Genomic DNA, 19,254 nt, shown 5'->3' with positions numbered 1-19,254 from the left:
AAACTGGCGTGACTGCCAATTTCCTGGCCACCGACTCCTGGGGTATGCTTCGACACGTCCCTGCCACCATCCGATTCTTGGCCCAAGTAGCAAACTTTCACAAATGAGCCTTTATAGTGAGGCTGTTTGACTGCGAGGCTCCTTTCAGATGGTCCTTAAAACTTACCTCTATAAAATTTGGTCATCTGACTTAATATGTGGCTCGCTGTCATACTTTGTCTTATAATCCTCCTGTGAAGCACCTTGGGATGCTTCATTAGATTAATGGCGCTATATAAATGTAAGTTGTAGTTGTGAGGCAAAACAAAAAAGCTAAGTCCTCACCTGACGTCCAGTCAGAATGGGCTGCTTTGAAATCAACTCGGAGAGGAATTGTCTTTTTCTGCTTTGCCAACTGACTGGTGCTGGGTATAACAGCACTCTGCACTTTGGCCACCCTCATTACTGAGGTTAGTCAATTCAGCTCTGTCTGGGATCGAACCTGAGCCCCTCCTGCCCCGCCTGGCTGAGTTCCCACGAAGACAATGTACTTCCCCATCAATTGTTGCTTCCATTAGCCCAAGCAATACTTAGTCATCCAGGACTTCCATTAATGAAAGGGATATAGAGGAATGCAAAATCTAGAGCGGTGTTGGTATGTAGCCTTAAGCCTAATAACGCTCTCTCTTAATAACCTCAGTTACCCTGTTCTGCCCTAAATCCCATCCTAGTCCTACACTAACAATGTTGTTGTGGCTGTAGGACTACACATTCCACAAATAGCAATCTGTTGTTGCATGTTATGTTTCTATGGAGCATTCAAGAGTGACACCAAAGATTGAAACACAGTCCCTTCGAGACTTGCATTCACGTTCAGTCCCTGCAGCAATTAGGTCTCCTCCATCTGGTGGTGTAATCAAATACAACACACCGTGAGCTTTTCTTATAGTCTAGCGGGTGAATAGGAACATAGGAGCAGTAATAGGCTCATTGAACCTGCTCTGCCATTCAATACGATCATGGCTGATCATCCACTTCAATGCCATTTTCCCACACTATCCTCATATCCCTTTACATCATTGGCATTTAGTTATCTGTCAACCTCTACTTTCAACATACTCAATGACTGAGCTTCCGCAGCCCTCTGGGATAGAGAATTCCAAACATTCACAACCCTCTGTGTAAAAAGATTTCTCCTCATCTCGGTCCTAAGTGGTTTCCCTCTTATTTTGAAATTGTGTCCCCTAGTTCTAGACTCCCCAACCAGGGGAAACATCTTACCTGTATCTACCCTGTCCATCTCTTTAAGTATTTTGTAGGTTTCAATGAGATTGTACGGGCCCAGTTTCCCCAATCTCTTTTCATAGGATAGTCCCGCCATCCCGGGAACAAGTCTAGTGAACCGTTGTTGCACTCCCTCTAAGTCAATAATATCCTCCCTAAGGCAAGGGGACCAAACTGCACACAGTACTCCAGGTACGGTCTAACCAAGCTTCTATACAATTGAAGCAAGACTTTACTTCTCCTGTATTCAAACCCTCTTGTGATTAAAAGCCAAGATGCCATTAGACTTCCTAATTTCCTGCTGCACCTGCATGTTAACTTTCAGTGATTTACAGACGAGGACACCCAGGTCCTTTTGTACATCTCCCCTTTCTAATCTCCTACCATTTAAGAAATACTCTGCGCATCTGTTCCTCCTACCAACGTGGATAACCTCACATTTTTCCACATTATATTCCATCTCCCATGTTCTTGCCCACTCACTAAGTCTGACCAAATCCTCTTGAAGCTGCTTTGCATCTTCCCCACAACACACATCCCCACCTAGCTTTGTGTCATCTGCCAATTTAGAAATATTCCATGCATCACTCGGTGGAGAATTGAAGGACTCAGAGTAGAAAGGGTCCCATTTCCATTCCCAATCGGCTCTGAATTTTCTGACCTCGGCCAAGACAGCTGTAGGAGTACTGAACTCAAACTTAGAATGGAGCCAAGGAAAAATATCAGCTTGAATTAACAGTCACAGTCACCATCTTGTGACCCCTGTTGAAAGGTGTGTGCACATGTTTGCTTGTGTACGTATGTTACTATGTTAGCTGAGGATGAGCTTGTGCTTAGTCCCCTGGCATATGGGCAGACTAACCAGAAGCCAGAGGGGCTATCCATACCCATGGAAAAGAATACTAACAAGCATCGGTGCCCTCAGGGCAGGTGGAGAATTTGAGACTGGGCAAAGAGGGCATTACCTTCTGATTTATGGAAACAAAATTATAAATAGTGCTGACCAAGGGGTGATGGAGCTCAGCAGTCTTGATTGCTATAATGCAAGGTTTGACCATCTAAATCCAATGCCTCGTACATAAGTTAAGAAACTCCGTACCTAAAACTACCTGCCCAAGTCACGTATCGTAACGAACACTCAGTAAATTAGTAAAAGATATGATAGTATCAGGATCCCTCACTGTCTCTTCAACAACAACTATCTTTTATGTAACTAGCCGATTTCAGATTTTCCAAATGGCCCTTCTCCCCTTCACTGAGTTATAATGGGGATGCCTTAAACGGTTTCAGAGCTGTTCTCCTTAACAGCATGTAACATACTGCACGAGTGCTTCTGAAAGAGCTGAGAACTGGAATGAAGCCTATCCTCAACTGAAGAAGCAGACAGTTCTGAGAATCACAGTTGAATGGGCAGAGAAATGCAAGGATCTCCTGCTGGAAGATGAAATTGCAGTAAGGTTGCTGAAGGTAGGAGATTGGCCCTGATTATTTTTTATTTTCATACTCCCTGACTGAAATTATATCACTGTACTGTGAAAAATATACCATGATAAAAATTTAAAATACTGCAGGTGCAAGAAATCTGAAATAAATATTATTGTTTGAAACAAAATTTAGCACTTAGAGGGTGAATTCTGCATCTACTATGCTGTAATACACTCACTCATAGATTTCTGGGAACACACTCATTTTCCAAACAGACAGTGGTGTTAGTTCTAAAGGATATGCCTGTTCTAAACTCCAGAGCCATAGGTGAGCATGATAATGTCCTTCAAGACGTTATGAGCTAACTTATTTGTGTGCCAGCCGTGGCTCAGTTGGTAGCCCTTGAATCACAAGGTTCTGGGCTCAAGTCCCGCTTCAGGGCTTGAGCACAGAAACCAAGGCTGACACTCCAGTACAATACTGATGGAGTGCGACACGGTCGGAGATGCTGCCTTTCAGATGAGACGTTAAGCAGCGGTCCCATCTGCCTGCTTGGGTGAATGTAAACGATCCCATGGCATTACTTTGAAGAAAATCAGGGGAGTTATCCCAGTGTCCTGGCCAATATTTATCCCCCAGTCAACATCACAAAAATACAGAAATGAAAACAGATAAGTAAAGAGGGCACTCAGTAGAACGCATACCTCCGCCAGGCCGTGTTAACTCAACGTTATTACAATTATGCAGCTCGTCCTCGAGGCCTTTTCCCTGCCTAGCTGAAGCGCGGTGACTACAAAGCTGAAAAAGACATCTTTTTATTAAGAGCTCTCATCTCATTGAGGAGGCGTCAGGCCAATCCACAACCAGCAACCTGCTCTGAAAACTCTGCTCACATTTTGACAGCTGTGGCAAATTGCACCACAGCAGCTGAGACATTCCACAGCATTCTAAAACAGTCAACAACATTCTGAATAAAACAACTCTCAGCATTCTTTAAAATGTCAATTCACCCAGTCTCCCAATGTTAACGATGAATCTTTTTAAAAAAAACTCCAGTTTTGCTGAAAAAAGAGACATACTGTCAAAGCTTTTCATCGTGCACTCATCAGAACAGATTTGCAAAAATACCAATTCCAAAGGGAACAACGATTTATAGCGTATGAGAAGAGGTTGTTGATTGGTTGATAATTGGGCTCTGACTGGTAGAGGCGTTGCCATATAGACCACCAAAGAACAGTTAACTGCCGAGCTTTTTAAATTTAAACCAGGCAGATCAATCTGATTGGTCAAGGCATTGCCATGGGGAATATACCAAGGAATGCCTGCCCCCCAAGCTTTTGTTTAGTTGAAAAAGTATCTGCATCTTCATCAAAAACTAATCATTTCTTCCTTGGGCCTACCCTATCTGTGTACCAAATTTCGTTGAAATTTAACCATTAGTTTTTTGGCATATTGTTTACAGTCTGGTAGGGGTGAAAACATTACCTCTGGCTGTAAAAATGCCGGAAATGCTTAGCAGGTCTGGGAGCATCTTCGGAGAGATGCTGTCAGATGTGCCGCGTATTTCCAGCATTTTCTTCTTTTATTTCAGATTTTCAGTATTTTGCTTTCACCAAAAAAATCAGATAATCTGGTTGTTATCACATTGTGGCACAAATTAGCTGCTACCTTTCCATCATTACAAAAAGCTCTATAAAAATACAAGCCTTTCCTTTATAAAATACTGTAAACCAGACTGTGACGCATGTGTGACAAGCAGAAACTGGAAAAACTGTTTCTCAAGAGGGAAGCCAATAGGCAGCAAAGACATTTCATCAGCTGAACAGTCCGACTACCTTTTACAAAGCAGTAACAGCAGTTTGTATTTACATAATGCCCCTGCTCTCCAAACACAAGACTTGTCTCTGAGCAGGTTGCAGGAGTTGGGGGCGGAGGGGCAGGAGAGGCAGGTCAAAGTCTAAGTCAAAGTAGGTACTTGTGAAAGCTTTAGAAGGAAGTTTGAGGGGCATCACGGCGATAGGTTTGTGAATGAGGGCTTGGTGACTAAAAGTTAGACAGCCAGTGGAGAGAGCAGGGAATAAGGAAGAATTGAGAGCTGGAGAGGTGGAGTGTATAGCTGCAGAAGGTCACTGAGGTAAGGCGGTTATAATCCTGGAGGAACTTTGGAACGGGACTTTGAAATTCTGGGAGCCAGCAAAAACAGATGCTACAATAATTGGAGAATGTAAATTAGAGCTATTCTTCCAAGCCTCAAGCAAAATTGAAGTACCTAGCAAAAGAAAAACTTGTATTTATTTAGCATCTTTCACAGCAACAGGATATTCCAAAGTGCTTTGCAGCCAATTAAGTACTTTTGAAGTATAGTCACTGTTATGATGTAGGAAAACAGCAACAATTTGCGCATAGCAAGTTCTCACAGACAGCGATGTGATAATGACCAGATACCTGTAATCTGTTTCTGCAGTGTTGATTGAGGGATAAATATAGTCCATGACACCAGGGAGAACTCCCCCGCCCTTCAAAATAGTATCATGGGGACGTTTACATCCACTTGGAGAGCAGACAGGGTCTCGGTTTAACAAAAGACAGCATCGCTCCCTCAGTAGAGCCCACTGGAGGAGCATCAGCTTTTTATTTTCGCACTCAAATGGGACTTGAACCCTCAACCTTTTGACTTGGAGGCAAGAATGCCACCAACTGAGCCATCACTAGTATACGTTATGACAATATGCTGAGATGAATCAAATGCATGTTGCTAAACTGTTACTCCACACAATGTTACTGTGTGCAGTTTCAGTGCTATCAGGGCTTGTAGAGCACATGGAAAACCACAGGAAGCCTCAGAAAATGCCTCTTGAAATAGCTGCACAAATCCTTCTGTGCTATTAGTAATTGTCAGGGTCCCGTTCAGGCGACTTGTAGCCAATTTACGTTGTGCAGACCTGCCTCAAGTGGATAAAAACAAAAAACTACTGCGGATGCTGGAAATCCAAAACAAAAACAGAATTACCTGGAAAAACTCAGCAGGTCTGGCAGCATCGGCGGAGAAAAAAAGAGCTGACGTTTCGAGTCCTCATAACTTCTGTTGAAGGGTCATGAGGTCTCGAAACATCAACTCTTTTCTTCTCCGCCAATGCTGCCAGACCTGCTGAGTTTTTCCAGGTAATTCTGTTTTTGTTTTGCCTCAAGTGGAGTTTGTTTGGTGCGCAGTCATTGAGAAATCAGGGAAGTGACTTTGGTTTGCTGGCTGCACCCTTGACCTGTTGTTGCAGGAAGGCCCATACCAGCCAGCCCCTGTAAACACACACCATGGCTGGCTGAGTGTTCAGTCCGAGAGAATAAACAGCAGCCTCTTTTAGCTCAGGCCGTCATGTCAGGGAGAGGACAAAGAAAATGCCTTTCTCCAGCCAGATAGTCCATTCTGCTGATTCAGCAGCTCTCCTAACCTAGTTCCAATGTTTTCAATCCCCCCTACCAACCCAGCAGGTCATTCCAAACGTTTATCATCCTTGAATACAGATTTATTTTCAAAGTTTTATACTGAATTTATTTTTTAGTGGCTCCAAGCAGTGCGTTTACTCTTGGATTCTTGGAGCAGAGACACGATGGGCTGAATGGCCTCCTTTTGTGCTGCAGACATCTTAAATTTATACTTTCTTGTTCTACTGCCCTGAACTCAAACTAAAATTCTGAATTTGGCTCAGCTGTTCTACTTAATTCTTGTACCCCATGCTGCCAAAGGCACCATCATGACCTTATTACTATCATTGCCTTATATGTAATCTAGAAAATATCATTGTTTGTGACAGTGCTTTAATGAAATGGTTGCGAGTGTGATGAGTCTTAACCTATTTCCACACTAGCAAATGTGTAACAATTCCATATTTTGCTAAAGCAGGTGTTGCTGCACATCAGCAACTTTGCAGACCCAGCAGTTTGATTTAAAAAATCTTTGTATTTATTTCTATTAAATAGGACCTGAACGCTATCGCCAGAAAAGACCTGCACCTCTATCCTAACCTGAAAGACGAGCTGACGAGGCTTCAGCACATGGTGGAAACAGTGGAATACAGGTCAGGAGAGAGAGACGGTGTAAATACAAGCCACGTACAACACAATGTAGGAGAACCATACAGGCGAGCAATTTAATTCCAAGTCAGAGAGATAGTGGGTAGAATTGAAATTAAAGATAAGTGCAGTCTCCAACTTTGATCCTTGGCCTATGGTCAACTGGCCAAGCTCAGTCCAAGCTCTGTTAGGGGTGCTTGTGGGCTAAGGAGGGAAAGGGGATTCCGGGGCAGTTGCTCAACTATGCAAAGGATGTGAGGTGAGGGGAGAATCTGGCTTGGTTGTGGTGGCCTCCGAAGCCAGATTGCCTGCAATATTTACCATCGAGGCTCATGCAGAAAGAGCTGATGAATTGTCGGATACCTTTTGTTGATACCAGCTTTTTATTGCCAGAATTTATTTTAAGCCAAATGTGAATTCGTGAACTGTCATGGTGGGAATCGAACTCATTTTATCTGGATTGCACAACCAGAATACTACTGTACCCTCTGACGTTATCTGTGTGCTTCATAAATTTTTCTTTGCACGCTATTTTGTTGGTTAGAAAAATGTTGGAGAGGGGCAATAGTTTGGCTAAGAGCCAAGAACGATCCAATTGGTGAAGAAAGAGTCTGCTCACTTTCAATAGGAAGCTGATAACGCTACGTGGATAGACATGTCCAGTGGGAGTATGGGGGCAGGTGGTTAGAAAAAGGGGTTATAGGCTGAAACTTCCAGACAGACCTAGTAGCCTCATTGCCACGTTCCCAGGGAACCCTGCCCTATCTTCCAAAAGAAAGATAGCTCAACTATCCAAAGGGTAAACTATGCTAGTGCTGCAACAAACATTTTTATTGGCATTCTTTCTTAGTTGAATAGATTAGATGCACAGCCGTGGGAGATCAATATCCTAGCTTGTTTAAGTGATGTTTTATAATACATTTTAGTGTCAGTAAAGTTTCTGACTATGCCTGCAGAGTGAATAAAGAATCCTGTGGCATTGATGGAATTATCTTGAGATGTTTGCTATAATGGTAAATTTGTTAACATAGTTGTTAACAACACCCTGTGGATGTTGCCCTAAATGCCTAAATGGTTTTCTCTATCTGCATCATGACGCTGACTACAGTGTGACATAGGCTCCAGCATTAACACCATTTATTTACCTCAAATGCAGGCCACCTGAGGAATGCAGCCACTTGAGAAAGAAACAGGTAAAAACCTCCCCTCACTTTTTAATGTTCCTGATATGTTTTTAAACTATAAAGAATGGGCTAAAGGGTAGACTGGTTATAAAGGGGAGTGAATGGCGCAGTGGGATAACCCATGAGTTTGATGTTGAAATTGAGCGAAGATTGATGGGTTGAAGACCTCCTCTACCTATGTGAAACAGATGTCTGACGTCTCAGGCCAGTCCCAGGACCATGTGAGCAGCATATTTTTAAAAAATTTATTTACGGGATGTGGGCATCGCTGGCTAGGCCAGCATTTATTGCCCATCCCTAATTGCCCTTGAGAAGGTGGTGGTGAGCTGCCTTCTTGAACCACTGCGGTCCATGTGGTGCAGATACACCCGCAGTGCTGCTGGGGAGGGAGTTCCAGGATTTTGACCCAGCAACAGTGAAGGAACGGCGATATATTTCCAAGTCAGGTTGGTGAGTGGCTTAGAGGGGAACTTCCAGGTGGTGGTGTTCCCCATGTGTCTGCTGCCCCTGTCCTTCTAGATGGTAGTGGTCGTGGGTTTGGAAGGTGCTGCTTAAGGAGCCTTGGTGAGTTCCTGCAGTGCACCTTGTAGATGGTACACACACTGCTGTCACTGTTCATCGGCGGTGGAGGGAGTGAATGTTTGCGGATGTGGCGCCAATCAAGTGGGCTGCTTTGTCCTGGATGGTGTCGAGCTCCTTGAGTGTTGTTGGAGCTGCACTCACCCAGGCAAGTGGAGAGTATTCCATCACACTCCTGACTTGTGCCTTGTAGATGTCATTATAGCTCTGTTTCAATCTGAGTTGGGTAGCTATTGACCTTAAGGATATTGTGATGCCATTGATGTCATGACGTGGGCGCATTAAATTTGCCCATACTTTTAGTGAAGTGAGCCCTGTATGTTCACAGACCAAAACTATGACACAAATTAGCCCTGAATTGATGATCTTATTCAGAGAACCCATGAGGAAAGCTAGCCCAATTAAAAATGCAAATGTCATACTGGGATTGAATTAATATTCTGCTCTTCACCTATCCTGTGCTCTACCTAAACAGAGGGTGTCTGAAAGAAAGGTATGACATTTTCCCAGCACTGACGCCACTCCACTCCCACCCTTTTAGACCAAGATGATACAAATTTAACTTTAGTAAAATAAATGAGTTAAACGTTTCATGCAGTTGGATGGAGACAAGTTTACTGGATTGGTCAGAAGTTGCTGCTCAACATGGGCGATAGAACCGAGCCCAATCATGAGGGTAGTAAGCAGAGAGAAAGTTAGAAGGAGAAGGAATAATAAATTAAACTTGCTTATTACTTTTAAAAAATTTCATTTGATACCTTACCACTAATAAAAATCTAGGACTGGGAGAACAACACTTTACCAGGCTTTGCGCTCTGTTCTTATTTGTTTGTCTTATCTGATTTGACATGCTCCCCATAGAACATGAGTTAGGAATATGGAGACCATGTCTGTAGTATATTGACGGAATTATGATTCTCCATTACATCTTAAGCATTTTGAGTGGATAGTTATTAAGAATATTGATACTATTAAAGGTAAGAGATTTAAGATGAAAGATCAGCAGAAACATTTTTACACAGAAGGTTGTGAGACTCTGAAATACACTGCTGGAGTTAGTAATTGAAGCAAAGACCATGTCAATATTTAGGAATAGGTTAGAGAGGCGTTTGAAGGAAAGAAGAACAAAGACAGATGTTCTTCTGGGATTAAAATAGCTGCCAGTGTGGAGGATAACCATCAACACTAACTGTTGGGGCTAAACAGTCTGTTTCCGTGTTGTAAAATCTTTGCAGAAAAACTAAATTGGCTTCATTCACTTAGTGGGTCAGGAGAACAGTCTCACAAGGCTGACAATAAGCCAAGAAAACTCTCATTCATCTAGCACATTTCATGTCTTCAGGATGTCCTTCACAGTCGATCAGTTATTTTTGATGTTCAGTCACTATCGTTTTGTAGACAAAACTGGCAGTCAATTTGTGCACAGCAAGATTCCATTAAATGGAATGACTAGTCAAGCTGTTTTGGTAGAGCTGGCTGCGGGATAGATTAAGGGGCATAGGTACACGATTAAAGGTAACAGATTTAAAAGAATGGGAGAGGAGGAGTTTTTTTTTTTACACACACAAAGATGTGAGGCTGTGGAATTTAATTCCAGTGTTCGTGCTTCATGTAGAAACTATGTCAACATTCAAGATTAGATTGAAACAGTGGCTGAAAGGAAAGGGAAGGAATATGGGAACAAGGGAATATTACTTGCTCAGATGGTGAATAATCACAGGCATGGACTGGTTGTGGTGAGCAGTTTATTACCATGTGATAACTTTGATTTATTGATGTTCCCCAGCACAACATGAGCACTTCCCGTTCTTATTCAGATGATGCTACGGGATTTTTGACCATCTCAAACAAGTAGATGGCCTTCATTTAATATCCCACCAGAAGGGTGACCAGTCAGACCATGTAGCATTCCCTTATTGCTGCACTGAAGTGTTGTCCTAGATTATGCATTTACTGCATTTAAGCAGTAGCTTTTAATGCCATAACCACTCCAATCTGCTTCCCAGAGGAGAGACTCAAGGCAAATAGCAAGAGTGGCAGCCAAAACACGGTCTCAAGGTGGGATTTGAGGAAGAAGGAAAAGAAGTAGCAATTTGGCGGCCTTTAGATAGAGCTTTTCTGACAGTGGCTGAAGGCTGTGCTACCGTTGGAAGGGCCAGAAAAAGTATCTACTGCACGGATCAAGATTGTGCCTTAAGACAAGCACAATCCATACTGGGCAACTCAGCTCTGAAGAAGAGCATCACAGTTTGCTCTTTCTATGATACAAAGTGGTTGGGGAGCAACAGGGAAAGAGACCTGCAAGGTAGGCAGCCCTTCTTCGAAGCTCCATATTCTGCAAAGAATCTTTAGGCTTTTAGTGATAAATTGCTGAATAATATATTAATCCTAATGGACAGAAATTCTATCCTTTGATATTTAGGAGACAGCAAAATGTTTACGCACTGGTGTTCTATCTCTCTCTCTCTCTCTCTCTAACAGGTTAAACCTCTGTTCCGTCACTTTAGTCGTACCGATATCTGCCTGCAGCAGAGGGAGCCTCTACGTGGCACAGATGAGAGTAAGTTTGAATGGTTTGCCATTGTTACTGTATGAGGAGCTCCGTTGGGCTGAACCAGGCAAACTCTCCCACTAAAATGAACCAAACTCATGTTAGACAGGTAAATGCTTCCAATCAAACTGAAGCAACCCATGTTAAGTGGGTACACCCTCTCGCTGAAACTCAGACACATTCGAGCTGAACTGGTTTGCTCTGAGCTGCAGCTGAGGGGGACTGATTCACGTGTTGGGAGTCAGCAATGTGAAAGCAGTTGCTGATGCTGGCACTTTGATGTGTTCAAGTGAGAGACAGATGATGAGTCAACATTAGAAGGGGAGCAAGTCTGACTTAGTAGCCTTCCAAGCATGTGACTCCATTCAGTTAAGAGCAACAGGGCTATAAATCACCCAGCAAAGTAATAACGTATCTCCTGGATGTGCAAAGATATTACAAGCAACCTATGTTAACTGCATATTAATTGGACGTTTAATTGTATTCGGGTGCTGGGGATTCACCTGTGCCCATGTAGGTAGAAGCAAATTGAAACTGATTGTCGAATTGGAGGTGCACGATATATAATGTGTGTCTCTGTAAATAAAAGCTTTTAAGTGCCTAAAGATTAGACTCCAGTTATACCCTTCACTGCCTGGCTATCTGAGTTATAACCACCAAATGTAGTAATTAGCCAGGCATAGCACGGAGTGAGTGAAATATTAGCAAAGTGTGATAGCTAAATGGACCAGGACACATCCTATGAGTAACGGTATGTGAATTCTAAAAGAAAAGGTTCTGTTGTTACTGGTTCTGTGCAGACCAGATTTTATGAAGCCAGCTTCTATTTGAATTACCTCGACACTCCTCTTCATTCCATTTCTCCCTCTCCCACCAGTTTTCTGCCGTGTTTACTCGAGTGATCATTCCTACGTGACCATCAAAAGCAGACTGTCAGCGTCAGTGCAGGAGATTGTATTGTCTGTAGCTGAAAAACTTCAGCACTCTGAAGAAGAATCAAAGGAGCCAGTGCACAAGAACCTGCTACTGGTGGCTATAAGATCATCAGGGGGTAAGACCTTGTTATGCATTATGCCTGAAACCTTTTCCCTTTGTAGATCTGGCTTATGCATTGATACTTAGTAAATATTGGCGCTACTTTCTTCTTGAGCCTCTGTCTGTAGTTGGTTGGATGGCAAGTGTCCTGGCTTTCAGTGGGTCGTGGTAGTCTTTACAGAGAGCAGAGCATTCAAGAGGACATTAGATGATTATTTGAATAGAAACAATGTGCAAGGGTACGGGGAAAAGGCAGGGCACTGGCACTAGGTCATAATGCTCATTTGGAGAGCCGGTGCAGACACAATGGGCCGAATGGCCACCTTCTGTGCTGTTAAGATTCTGTGAGTATTATTCCATGCCGTCCTTCCATTTTTTTTGGTACCTGAACAATACCTAGAGTGCTTTCTGCAAAACAAAAGCAGTAAAGCACTGTCATTGAGTCAAACTGTCTCCCCACACACCTGCTGGAGAACTCAGTTTACACAAAACCCTTTGAAGTATAAGATATTCTCGAGTTTTGAAGTATCTGATACATGTGAGTCAGCAGTCAACCTGTCAATGTCAAGTCCAAGTATAGTTCACTGAGTAGCCTGTCTGTAGGCCAAGGCTGATAGTACAGGATGCCACCAAGTTTTAAAAAAGAATAGAAGAGAAAGAAAGGTTTGCATTTCTTTTGTGCCTTTCATGGCTTCTGGATGCCCCAGAGCATTTACAACCAATGGTACAAGAAGGCAGCTCACCACCACCTTCTCAAGGGCAACCACAGATGGGCAATAAATGCTGGCCCAGCCAGCGAAGCCCACATCCTGTGAATGAATTTTTAAAAAATCGCTGTTGCAAAGCAGCAACTAATTTTCACACAGCAAGAATCAATGACCAGATCATGTTTTAGTGGTCTTGATTGAAGGGAGGACACTAGGGAGAACGCCCTTGCTTTTCTTCGAATAGTGTCAAGAGATCTTTTACGTCTGCCTTGAGAGAGAGCAGGTGGGGCCTCAGTTTAACATTTCATCTGAAAGACAGCACCTCCAACAATGCAGCACTCCCTCAGTACAGGCATCGTGGAGCATCTTGTGTGCAAGTGTCCAGACTGAGTCTTGAAGCTCACAACATTCGGACTCAGAGATGAGCGTGTTACCAGCTGGACCAAAGCTAATACCTTACAGCCAGGTAAATTAGGAAGCATTGACGCCGAGCTTGGAATTTGATGATTGTAGACTGGAGGAGTTGCAACATGTTGAGTCCATCTCAGGAACGAATCTGGGTTTCAATGCAGGGAGGAGGAGCATGTTGACAGTGTATTTGAAACTTAGGAGGGAGCAAGAGAGCACTGACTGCAACAGTCATGATCAAACAAGGAGCCACAAGAGGGTCCTGTCGCTGAGCCAAAATTAGTTTAAACTCTGAAAACAAATGGGTAGATTTCCCTGTAACTGTGGCTGAGATGCTGCATCATTTTTTTGGCGAAATTAGTAGTTTATCTCAAAAGGAGACTGGATCATGGGGAAGGTGAAAAGCCAACAACCGTTGTCCAGGTGGAAATTTCAAATGTGTCCACGTTCCCCCCTGAACTGAGGCCGTAAGATTCAGCTGGGTCTGGTAAAAGCCCCTCCGTCGTCTTTAATAAAAACAGAAAAGCTCAGCAGGTCTGGCAGCATCTGTGGAGAGAGAAACAAAGTTAACCCTGTTTCGAGTCCAATGTGACTCTTCTCCATCTGCCTTAGTAATACTGGGCTTCCGATGTGACCCTCAAACTCTTTGCTTTTGTTTTGCAGAGAAAACGATGTTTCGGCTGGACGAGGATTCCGTGTTTACGACCTTAGGCGTTAACACTCATCTGTTCGCCTGCACCAAGGAGTCTGTGGAATCACTGGTGAGGCAGAAACTTTCCATCACATTTCAAAACTGTCGTCTGTGTTTTCAAATGCCTCTGTGGTCTTGCACCTTTCTATCTCAGTAACCTCTTCAAACCCGACAAGCCTCTGAGATTTTTTTCTATATTCATTCATGGGATGTGGGCGTCACTGGCTAAGTCAGGATTTATTATCAGAGGGCATTGTGGGCCTGGAGTCACACGTAAGCCAGACCAGGTAAGGGCAGCAGATTTCCTTCCCTAAAGCACATTAGAGAACTAGATGGGTTTTTAACAACAATCAACAATGGCCTCATCATCAGACTTATAATTTCAGATTTTTATTGAATTCAGATTCCGCCATCTGCCGTGGTGGGATTCGAACCCGGGTCCCCAGAGCATTATCCTGGGTCTCTGGATTACTAGCCCACTATGCCATACCACTTTACCACTACGATCTCTGTGCTACTCCATTTCTGGCCTCTTGCACCAGTTTTTGTTGTTCCACCATTGGTGGCCATGCCTTCCACTGTCTACAACTCTAAGTTCTGGAACTCTCTCCCTAAAGCTCTCCACCTCTCCTCCTTTAAGGCACTCCACGAAACCCACCTTTTCAACCGAGTTTTTGGTTATCTATCCTAATATTTTCCTAATGACTAGGTGTCAAATTTTGTTGGGTAATGCTCCCGTGAAATGCTTTGAAACATTTTACAGTGTTAAAGGTGTTCTATAGATGCAAAGTTGTTGTTGGTGTTTGAGGAGAAGCCCGGGAGGTTTTTTTTTAATTCATTCATGGGATGTCGGCTTCGCTGGTTGGGCCAGCATTCATTGCCCATCCCTAGTTGCCCTTGACACTTGTGGTGTTAAGCAAGCACTTTTGACCACTGAAATTGGAGAGTAAGGGACAGTTTATTTCTATAATCAATGTAAAAAGAGGCAATGTTTTAATTGTTATTAACTTAATTATATTGATAACAACTTACATTTATATAGTGCCTTTAGCGTAATGAAACACCACAAGGTGTTTCACAGGAGCTTTAAAAAGCAAAGTATGACAGCAAGCCACACAAGGAAATGTTAGGTCAGGTGACCAAAAGCTTGATCAAAGAGGTAGGTTTTAAGGAGTGTCTTAAAGAAGGAAAGTGAGACAGAGAGGCAGGGAGAGGGGATTCCAGAGCTTGGGGCCTCAGCAACTGAAGGCTTGGCCACCACTGGTAAAGCACTTTATAATTGGGAATGCACAAGAGACCAGAATTAGAGGAGCGTAGATATCTCGGAGGGTTGTGGGGCTGGAGGAGATTACAGAGATAGGGAGGGGCCCGGGCCATGGAGGGATTTGAAAACAAGGATGAGAATTTTAAAGCCAAGACGTTGTTTGACTGGGAGCCAATGTAGGTCAGCAGGAGAGACAGAGGAACGGGATTTGCTGCGTGTTAAGACACGGGCAGCAGAGCTTTGGATGACCTCGAGTTTGCAGAGGGTAGAATGTGGGAGACCAGCCAGGAGTGTGTTGGAATAGTCAAGTCTAGAGCTAATGAAGGCATGAATGATAAGGAACAAAGGACTGTACCAGTCTGTGCTAGCAAACACCAGATAATAGCTGGCAGTGTCAAACAGTGCCAAACTTCATCAGCCTATGAGAAACTGTCATGCCTGTCCCAAACTACATCTGTTCATAATGAACTGTGCTAAGCCAAAGTCCAACATGACTGCCCAAAACTAAGCAAGACGACAGTAGTTGTTAGAATGAGGAGAATTGCAGAACTAATTCAGTTCCATGAAGAGAAAGCACAAGATTAATTTAGCAGCAAATCGCTGGCTTGGTTTGGAGAATGTCTTTCAATTGTGTTTTCATGTTTCGCTGCCTCATTGTTGACATGTCCAAACAATTTGTTGACTTAAAGCAGAAACCTTTAAACCCATAATTGATCGTCCTTCATTTGTGCTGAGCTAGCTAATCTCAGCCTGGGAAAGGTTTCATGCCTAGCCCCAGCACCCCTGGGCTAGGAAAGGGGAAAAACTCCTATCAAGGCTCCTGTGAAACGCCCTGTTCCTTTTTTACTGCGTTAAATGTGATATATAACTACAAATTGTTATTTCTGATTGTCATAGAGTTACTGCTGGTTGCAGCTGTAGTTCATTTGGTAGCATTCGTGCCTCTAATTCAGAGGGTTTTGGGTTCAAGACCCACTCCAGCACTTAACTGAAAAAGCGGACATATTAGTGCAGCACTCAGGGAATGACGCACAGCCGGAGGTGGTGCCTTTCAGATGAAACGTTAAACCAGCTCTCCCACTGCCATTCAGTGCTGACGATTACTCATGATGGATGACCAAATGAATGGGATACAGCAGTGTGGCAGACTCTTACACAACTCTACCCCAGGAAGAGGCAGGTCCTATAGAGAGAAAGCTAGAAACAATGTGCTTCAAACTAAATTTGATCTTGAAAATAATTCCTCCTGGTGCAATAGCTGGCTGCTTCCTTACTGGTAAAAATGAACTATCAGAGTTTAAACAAATTGTTTTATTCCATGGGAAAGATCGAGCATGGGCAGGCGCGCCTCTGATTGGCATCCCCAATCGGGGACGTGCCACCATTTTAAGTGGGCAGGCCAATTAAGGCCCACCCAGCGTGACGTCCTCCAGGAAGCGCTATGTGCTCCCTGTGCGGTGGTGGCAGGGGGGTGGAATTCCTTCAGTCGGGAGTGCCTCTTTCGCGCATGCGTCCGGAAGAGTGCACAGATCTCCCTGAGGCTAAGTGCCGCCTCAGAGAGATCACCTCGGAATTAAAACTTTTAAGACAAACGTTTAAAAAATTTCCCTGATATGTCTCCTCAGGTGACACTGTCACATGAGTTGGGACATGTCTATCGCTTTAACTCAAACCTTTATTAAACATTTAAAAACGTTCATGAAACCTCATCCCGCCCGTGGATGAGGTTCCATGCTTTTTCTTAAGCCCGCCAGGGCTCCCCGGCCCGCCCGCCAGCCTTAGGGTTGGAAGGGCAGCCCTGTCAATTACCTAAATTGGTTTACTAATGGCCTCAATAGGCCGTTGACAGGTCGGCGGGCACATAGCTAACTCGGCTGCGCCCCCGCCGACCTGAAAATGGAAATGACGCAGGGTGACGTCGGGAGTTGCGCCCGATGTCATCCCGCGTCATTTAACGTGTCGGCGAGCGGGCCCCGCCCCCTCTCGCCGACCGGAAGATCCTCCCCCATGGTTTTATCAAAGGATGAACTGATACAACTTGCGTATTCCTGCCAAAATCAAGGCACCATAGATCTGAGTAAAATAATTATGTGTATGCCTGTGCATTCTCCATGGCAACTGTTATGATGTGGCAGGTGGTATGTGCCAGGTGGACCAAATCCACAAGGGAAACTTGGCCAAGCTATCACAACAGTTTTGCAATTTGCATTTATTACAATATTTGTGCACTGAATTCAGAAGTAATAAGTCCACTAACACCTTTAGAGAATTTAAAAATTAAATTAAAATATTTATTAACAAAAGAAAAGAATTCAAACACATACATAAGATTACAGTTACTTAATATTATAACAAATCCCAAAATTCCTGATTAACCTGACTCCCAACTGCACACCTCCTTTAAGGCAACAGTCCAAAATAGATTTTAAATTTCAATAGGCAATCCAGCAAGGTTACCACAGCACCCACTTGACAGTCAAATTCCAAAGGTTTTTAACACAACTTTAGCTACTGGAGCAGCACTTCTTCTTCAGAGTGCCTAAAGGCATTTCCCAAGTCTGCTCCACACGGTGTACCTGTCAAGATTTTACATGGCCATCTCCACCTAGCCTTCCAAGCTTGTTTCTGTGTCTCTGTGTCTTTGGAAATTTACTTTTCCCAATATATAAAAATCTTTCATGTCATCATTATGGTCAGCACTCCTGGGAAAAATAAACATATTGCTTTGCCTCGCTTATCTTGTTAGTTGCAAACATTACACCATCCTTTTGAAAATCAAACAACCCCTTCACTTATCTAAAAATGCAAATTTACTTCACACTCTTTCTCTGGAACCCTTGCTTTAGCTTATCTCTCTTCATTTCAAAAGTCTGCTATACCTAGCTCTTTTGATAATTTCAATCTTGTAGCCTAAGCGTCTCTAGTCTAATTAAAGCAGTCATACAGACAGAACCATCCACACTCACACCCATGAGCCTACAATAATATTATGAAAAATATGATAGTTTTGGGGCACAATGCCTCTATCAATCAGAGTCCACTTGCCAACCAATGAGCTCATACAGTATAAATGTGTTGTGTCCCCTGACATTGGTATTCTTGTGATTGTCCTGATGAGTGCAAGACAAAAAACTTTGACAAAAAAAGTCTCTTTCTTTCAGGAATACTATGGGCAGAATCTGTACCTCGTCCGGCGGGCCCGGGAGCACCAGCGACGGGCTGCCACCCGCGATCGGGCCCCGACCGCGATTTCACGCTGGCTGGCCAGTTAACCACCGGCCAGTGTGAAACGCGTGCTGATAGCCTCAGCGCTGCCGGGGTGGGGGTGGGGCTGGGAGCGGGAGGAGCGCAAGCGCCAAAATTTGCGCGTGCGCGGAGGGTGCACTCAGTGGAAGCTCCCGGAAGGCATAGAGTTCCCTCAGGGAGCTGAAGATTTCTAACGTGAAAAATAAAGAATTCAAAAATAAGGAAAACGTGTCCCTCGTGTGACTCTTGTCACATGAGCAGGGACACGTTAAAAAAGTGATATTTAAAAATCTATCTTTTTAATCGCTATTCGAAACCTCATCCCGCCCATGGATGAGGTTTCGCAAAAAAATGCAAAGGCCGCTTGGCCTATTCGCCTGCCTGGCCGCCAACTGTAAGGTTGGACGGACAGGGAAATTCTCACTTTAATTAATTAATGGGCATAACAGCCCTCTTAATTGTCAGCGGGCACACTGCCAACTCCCGCGTGCATCCGCCAACCAAAATATTGTGTGAGTGCGTGATGATATGGGAACGCTCGCCTGATGTCATGGCGTGTTCATTCACGTGTATGTCATGCACGTGCCCACACACCGAGCTGAAAATCCTGGCCTATGCGTGTTCTATTTACCCAATTAATATATGTACACTGAACGCTTTCTAGACCCGCCACAACTAATTAGCATAGTGAAATATATTTATTCAGCCCATCACCACTTCTCTAATTATCTTATTGTTTTCTAACCTCAGTGTTAAATGGATTGTACAGATATCAGGGCTATGCTGTCAAACATAGAACTGCACTTTTGAAATATAACACTAAATATGCTGGA

General features: G+C 43.6%; 1 protein-coding gene across 2 annotated transcripts in view; it reads left to right on the top strand.

Moving 5' to 3' along the window:
* Nucleotides 1–19,254, top strand: part of rapgefl1 (Rap guanine nucleotide exchange factor (GEF)-like 1) — a 79,921-nt gene that overhangs the window by 43,038 nt on the left and 17,629 nt on the right. For both annotated transcript variants that reach the window (XM_078529319.1, XM_078529320.1), the window contains exons 4-9: nucleotides 2,589–2,730; nucleotides 6,664–6,761; nucleotides 7,913–7,949; nucleotides 11,001–11,079; nucleotides 11,948–12,121; nucleotides 13,884–13,981. In XM_078529319.1, coding sequence (XP_078385445.1) covers nucleotides 2,589–2,730; nucleotides 6,664–6,761; nucleotides 7,913–7,949; nucleotides 11,001–11,079; nucleotides 11,948–12,121; nucleotides 13,884–13,981 — 628 coding nt within the window. The remainder of the gene's footprint in view (nucleotides 1–2,588; nucleotides 2,731–6,663; nucleotides 6,762–7,912; nucleotides 7,950–11,000; nucleotides 11,080–11,947; nucleotides 12,122–13,883; nucleotides 13,982–19,254) is intronic.

This window comes from Cetorhinus maximus, chromosome 25 (genome assembly GCF_964194155.1).
Source record: "Cetorhinus maximus chromosome 25, sCetMax3.hap1.1, whole genome shotgun sequence".
In the NCBI taxonomy this organism is placed as follows: domain Eukaryota; kingdom Metazoa; phylum Chordata; class Chondrichthyes; order Lamniformes; family Cetorhinidae; genus Cetorhinus; species Cetorhinus maximus.
Note: the sequence above shows the minus strand (reverse complement) of the source record. Positions and strands in the feature narration are given on the sequence as shown.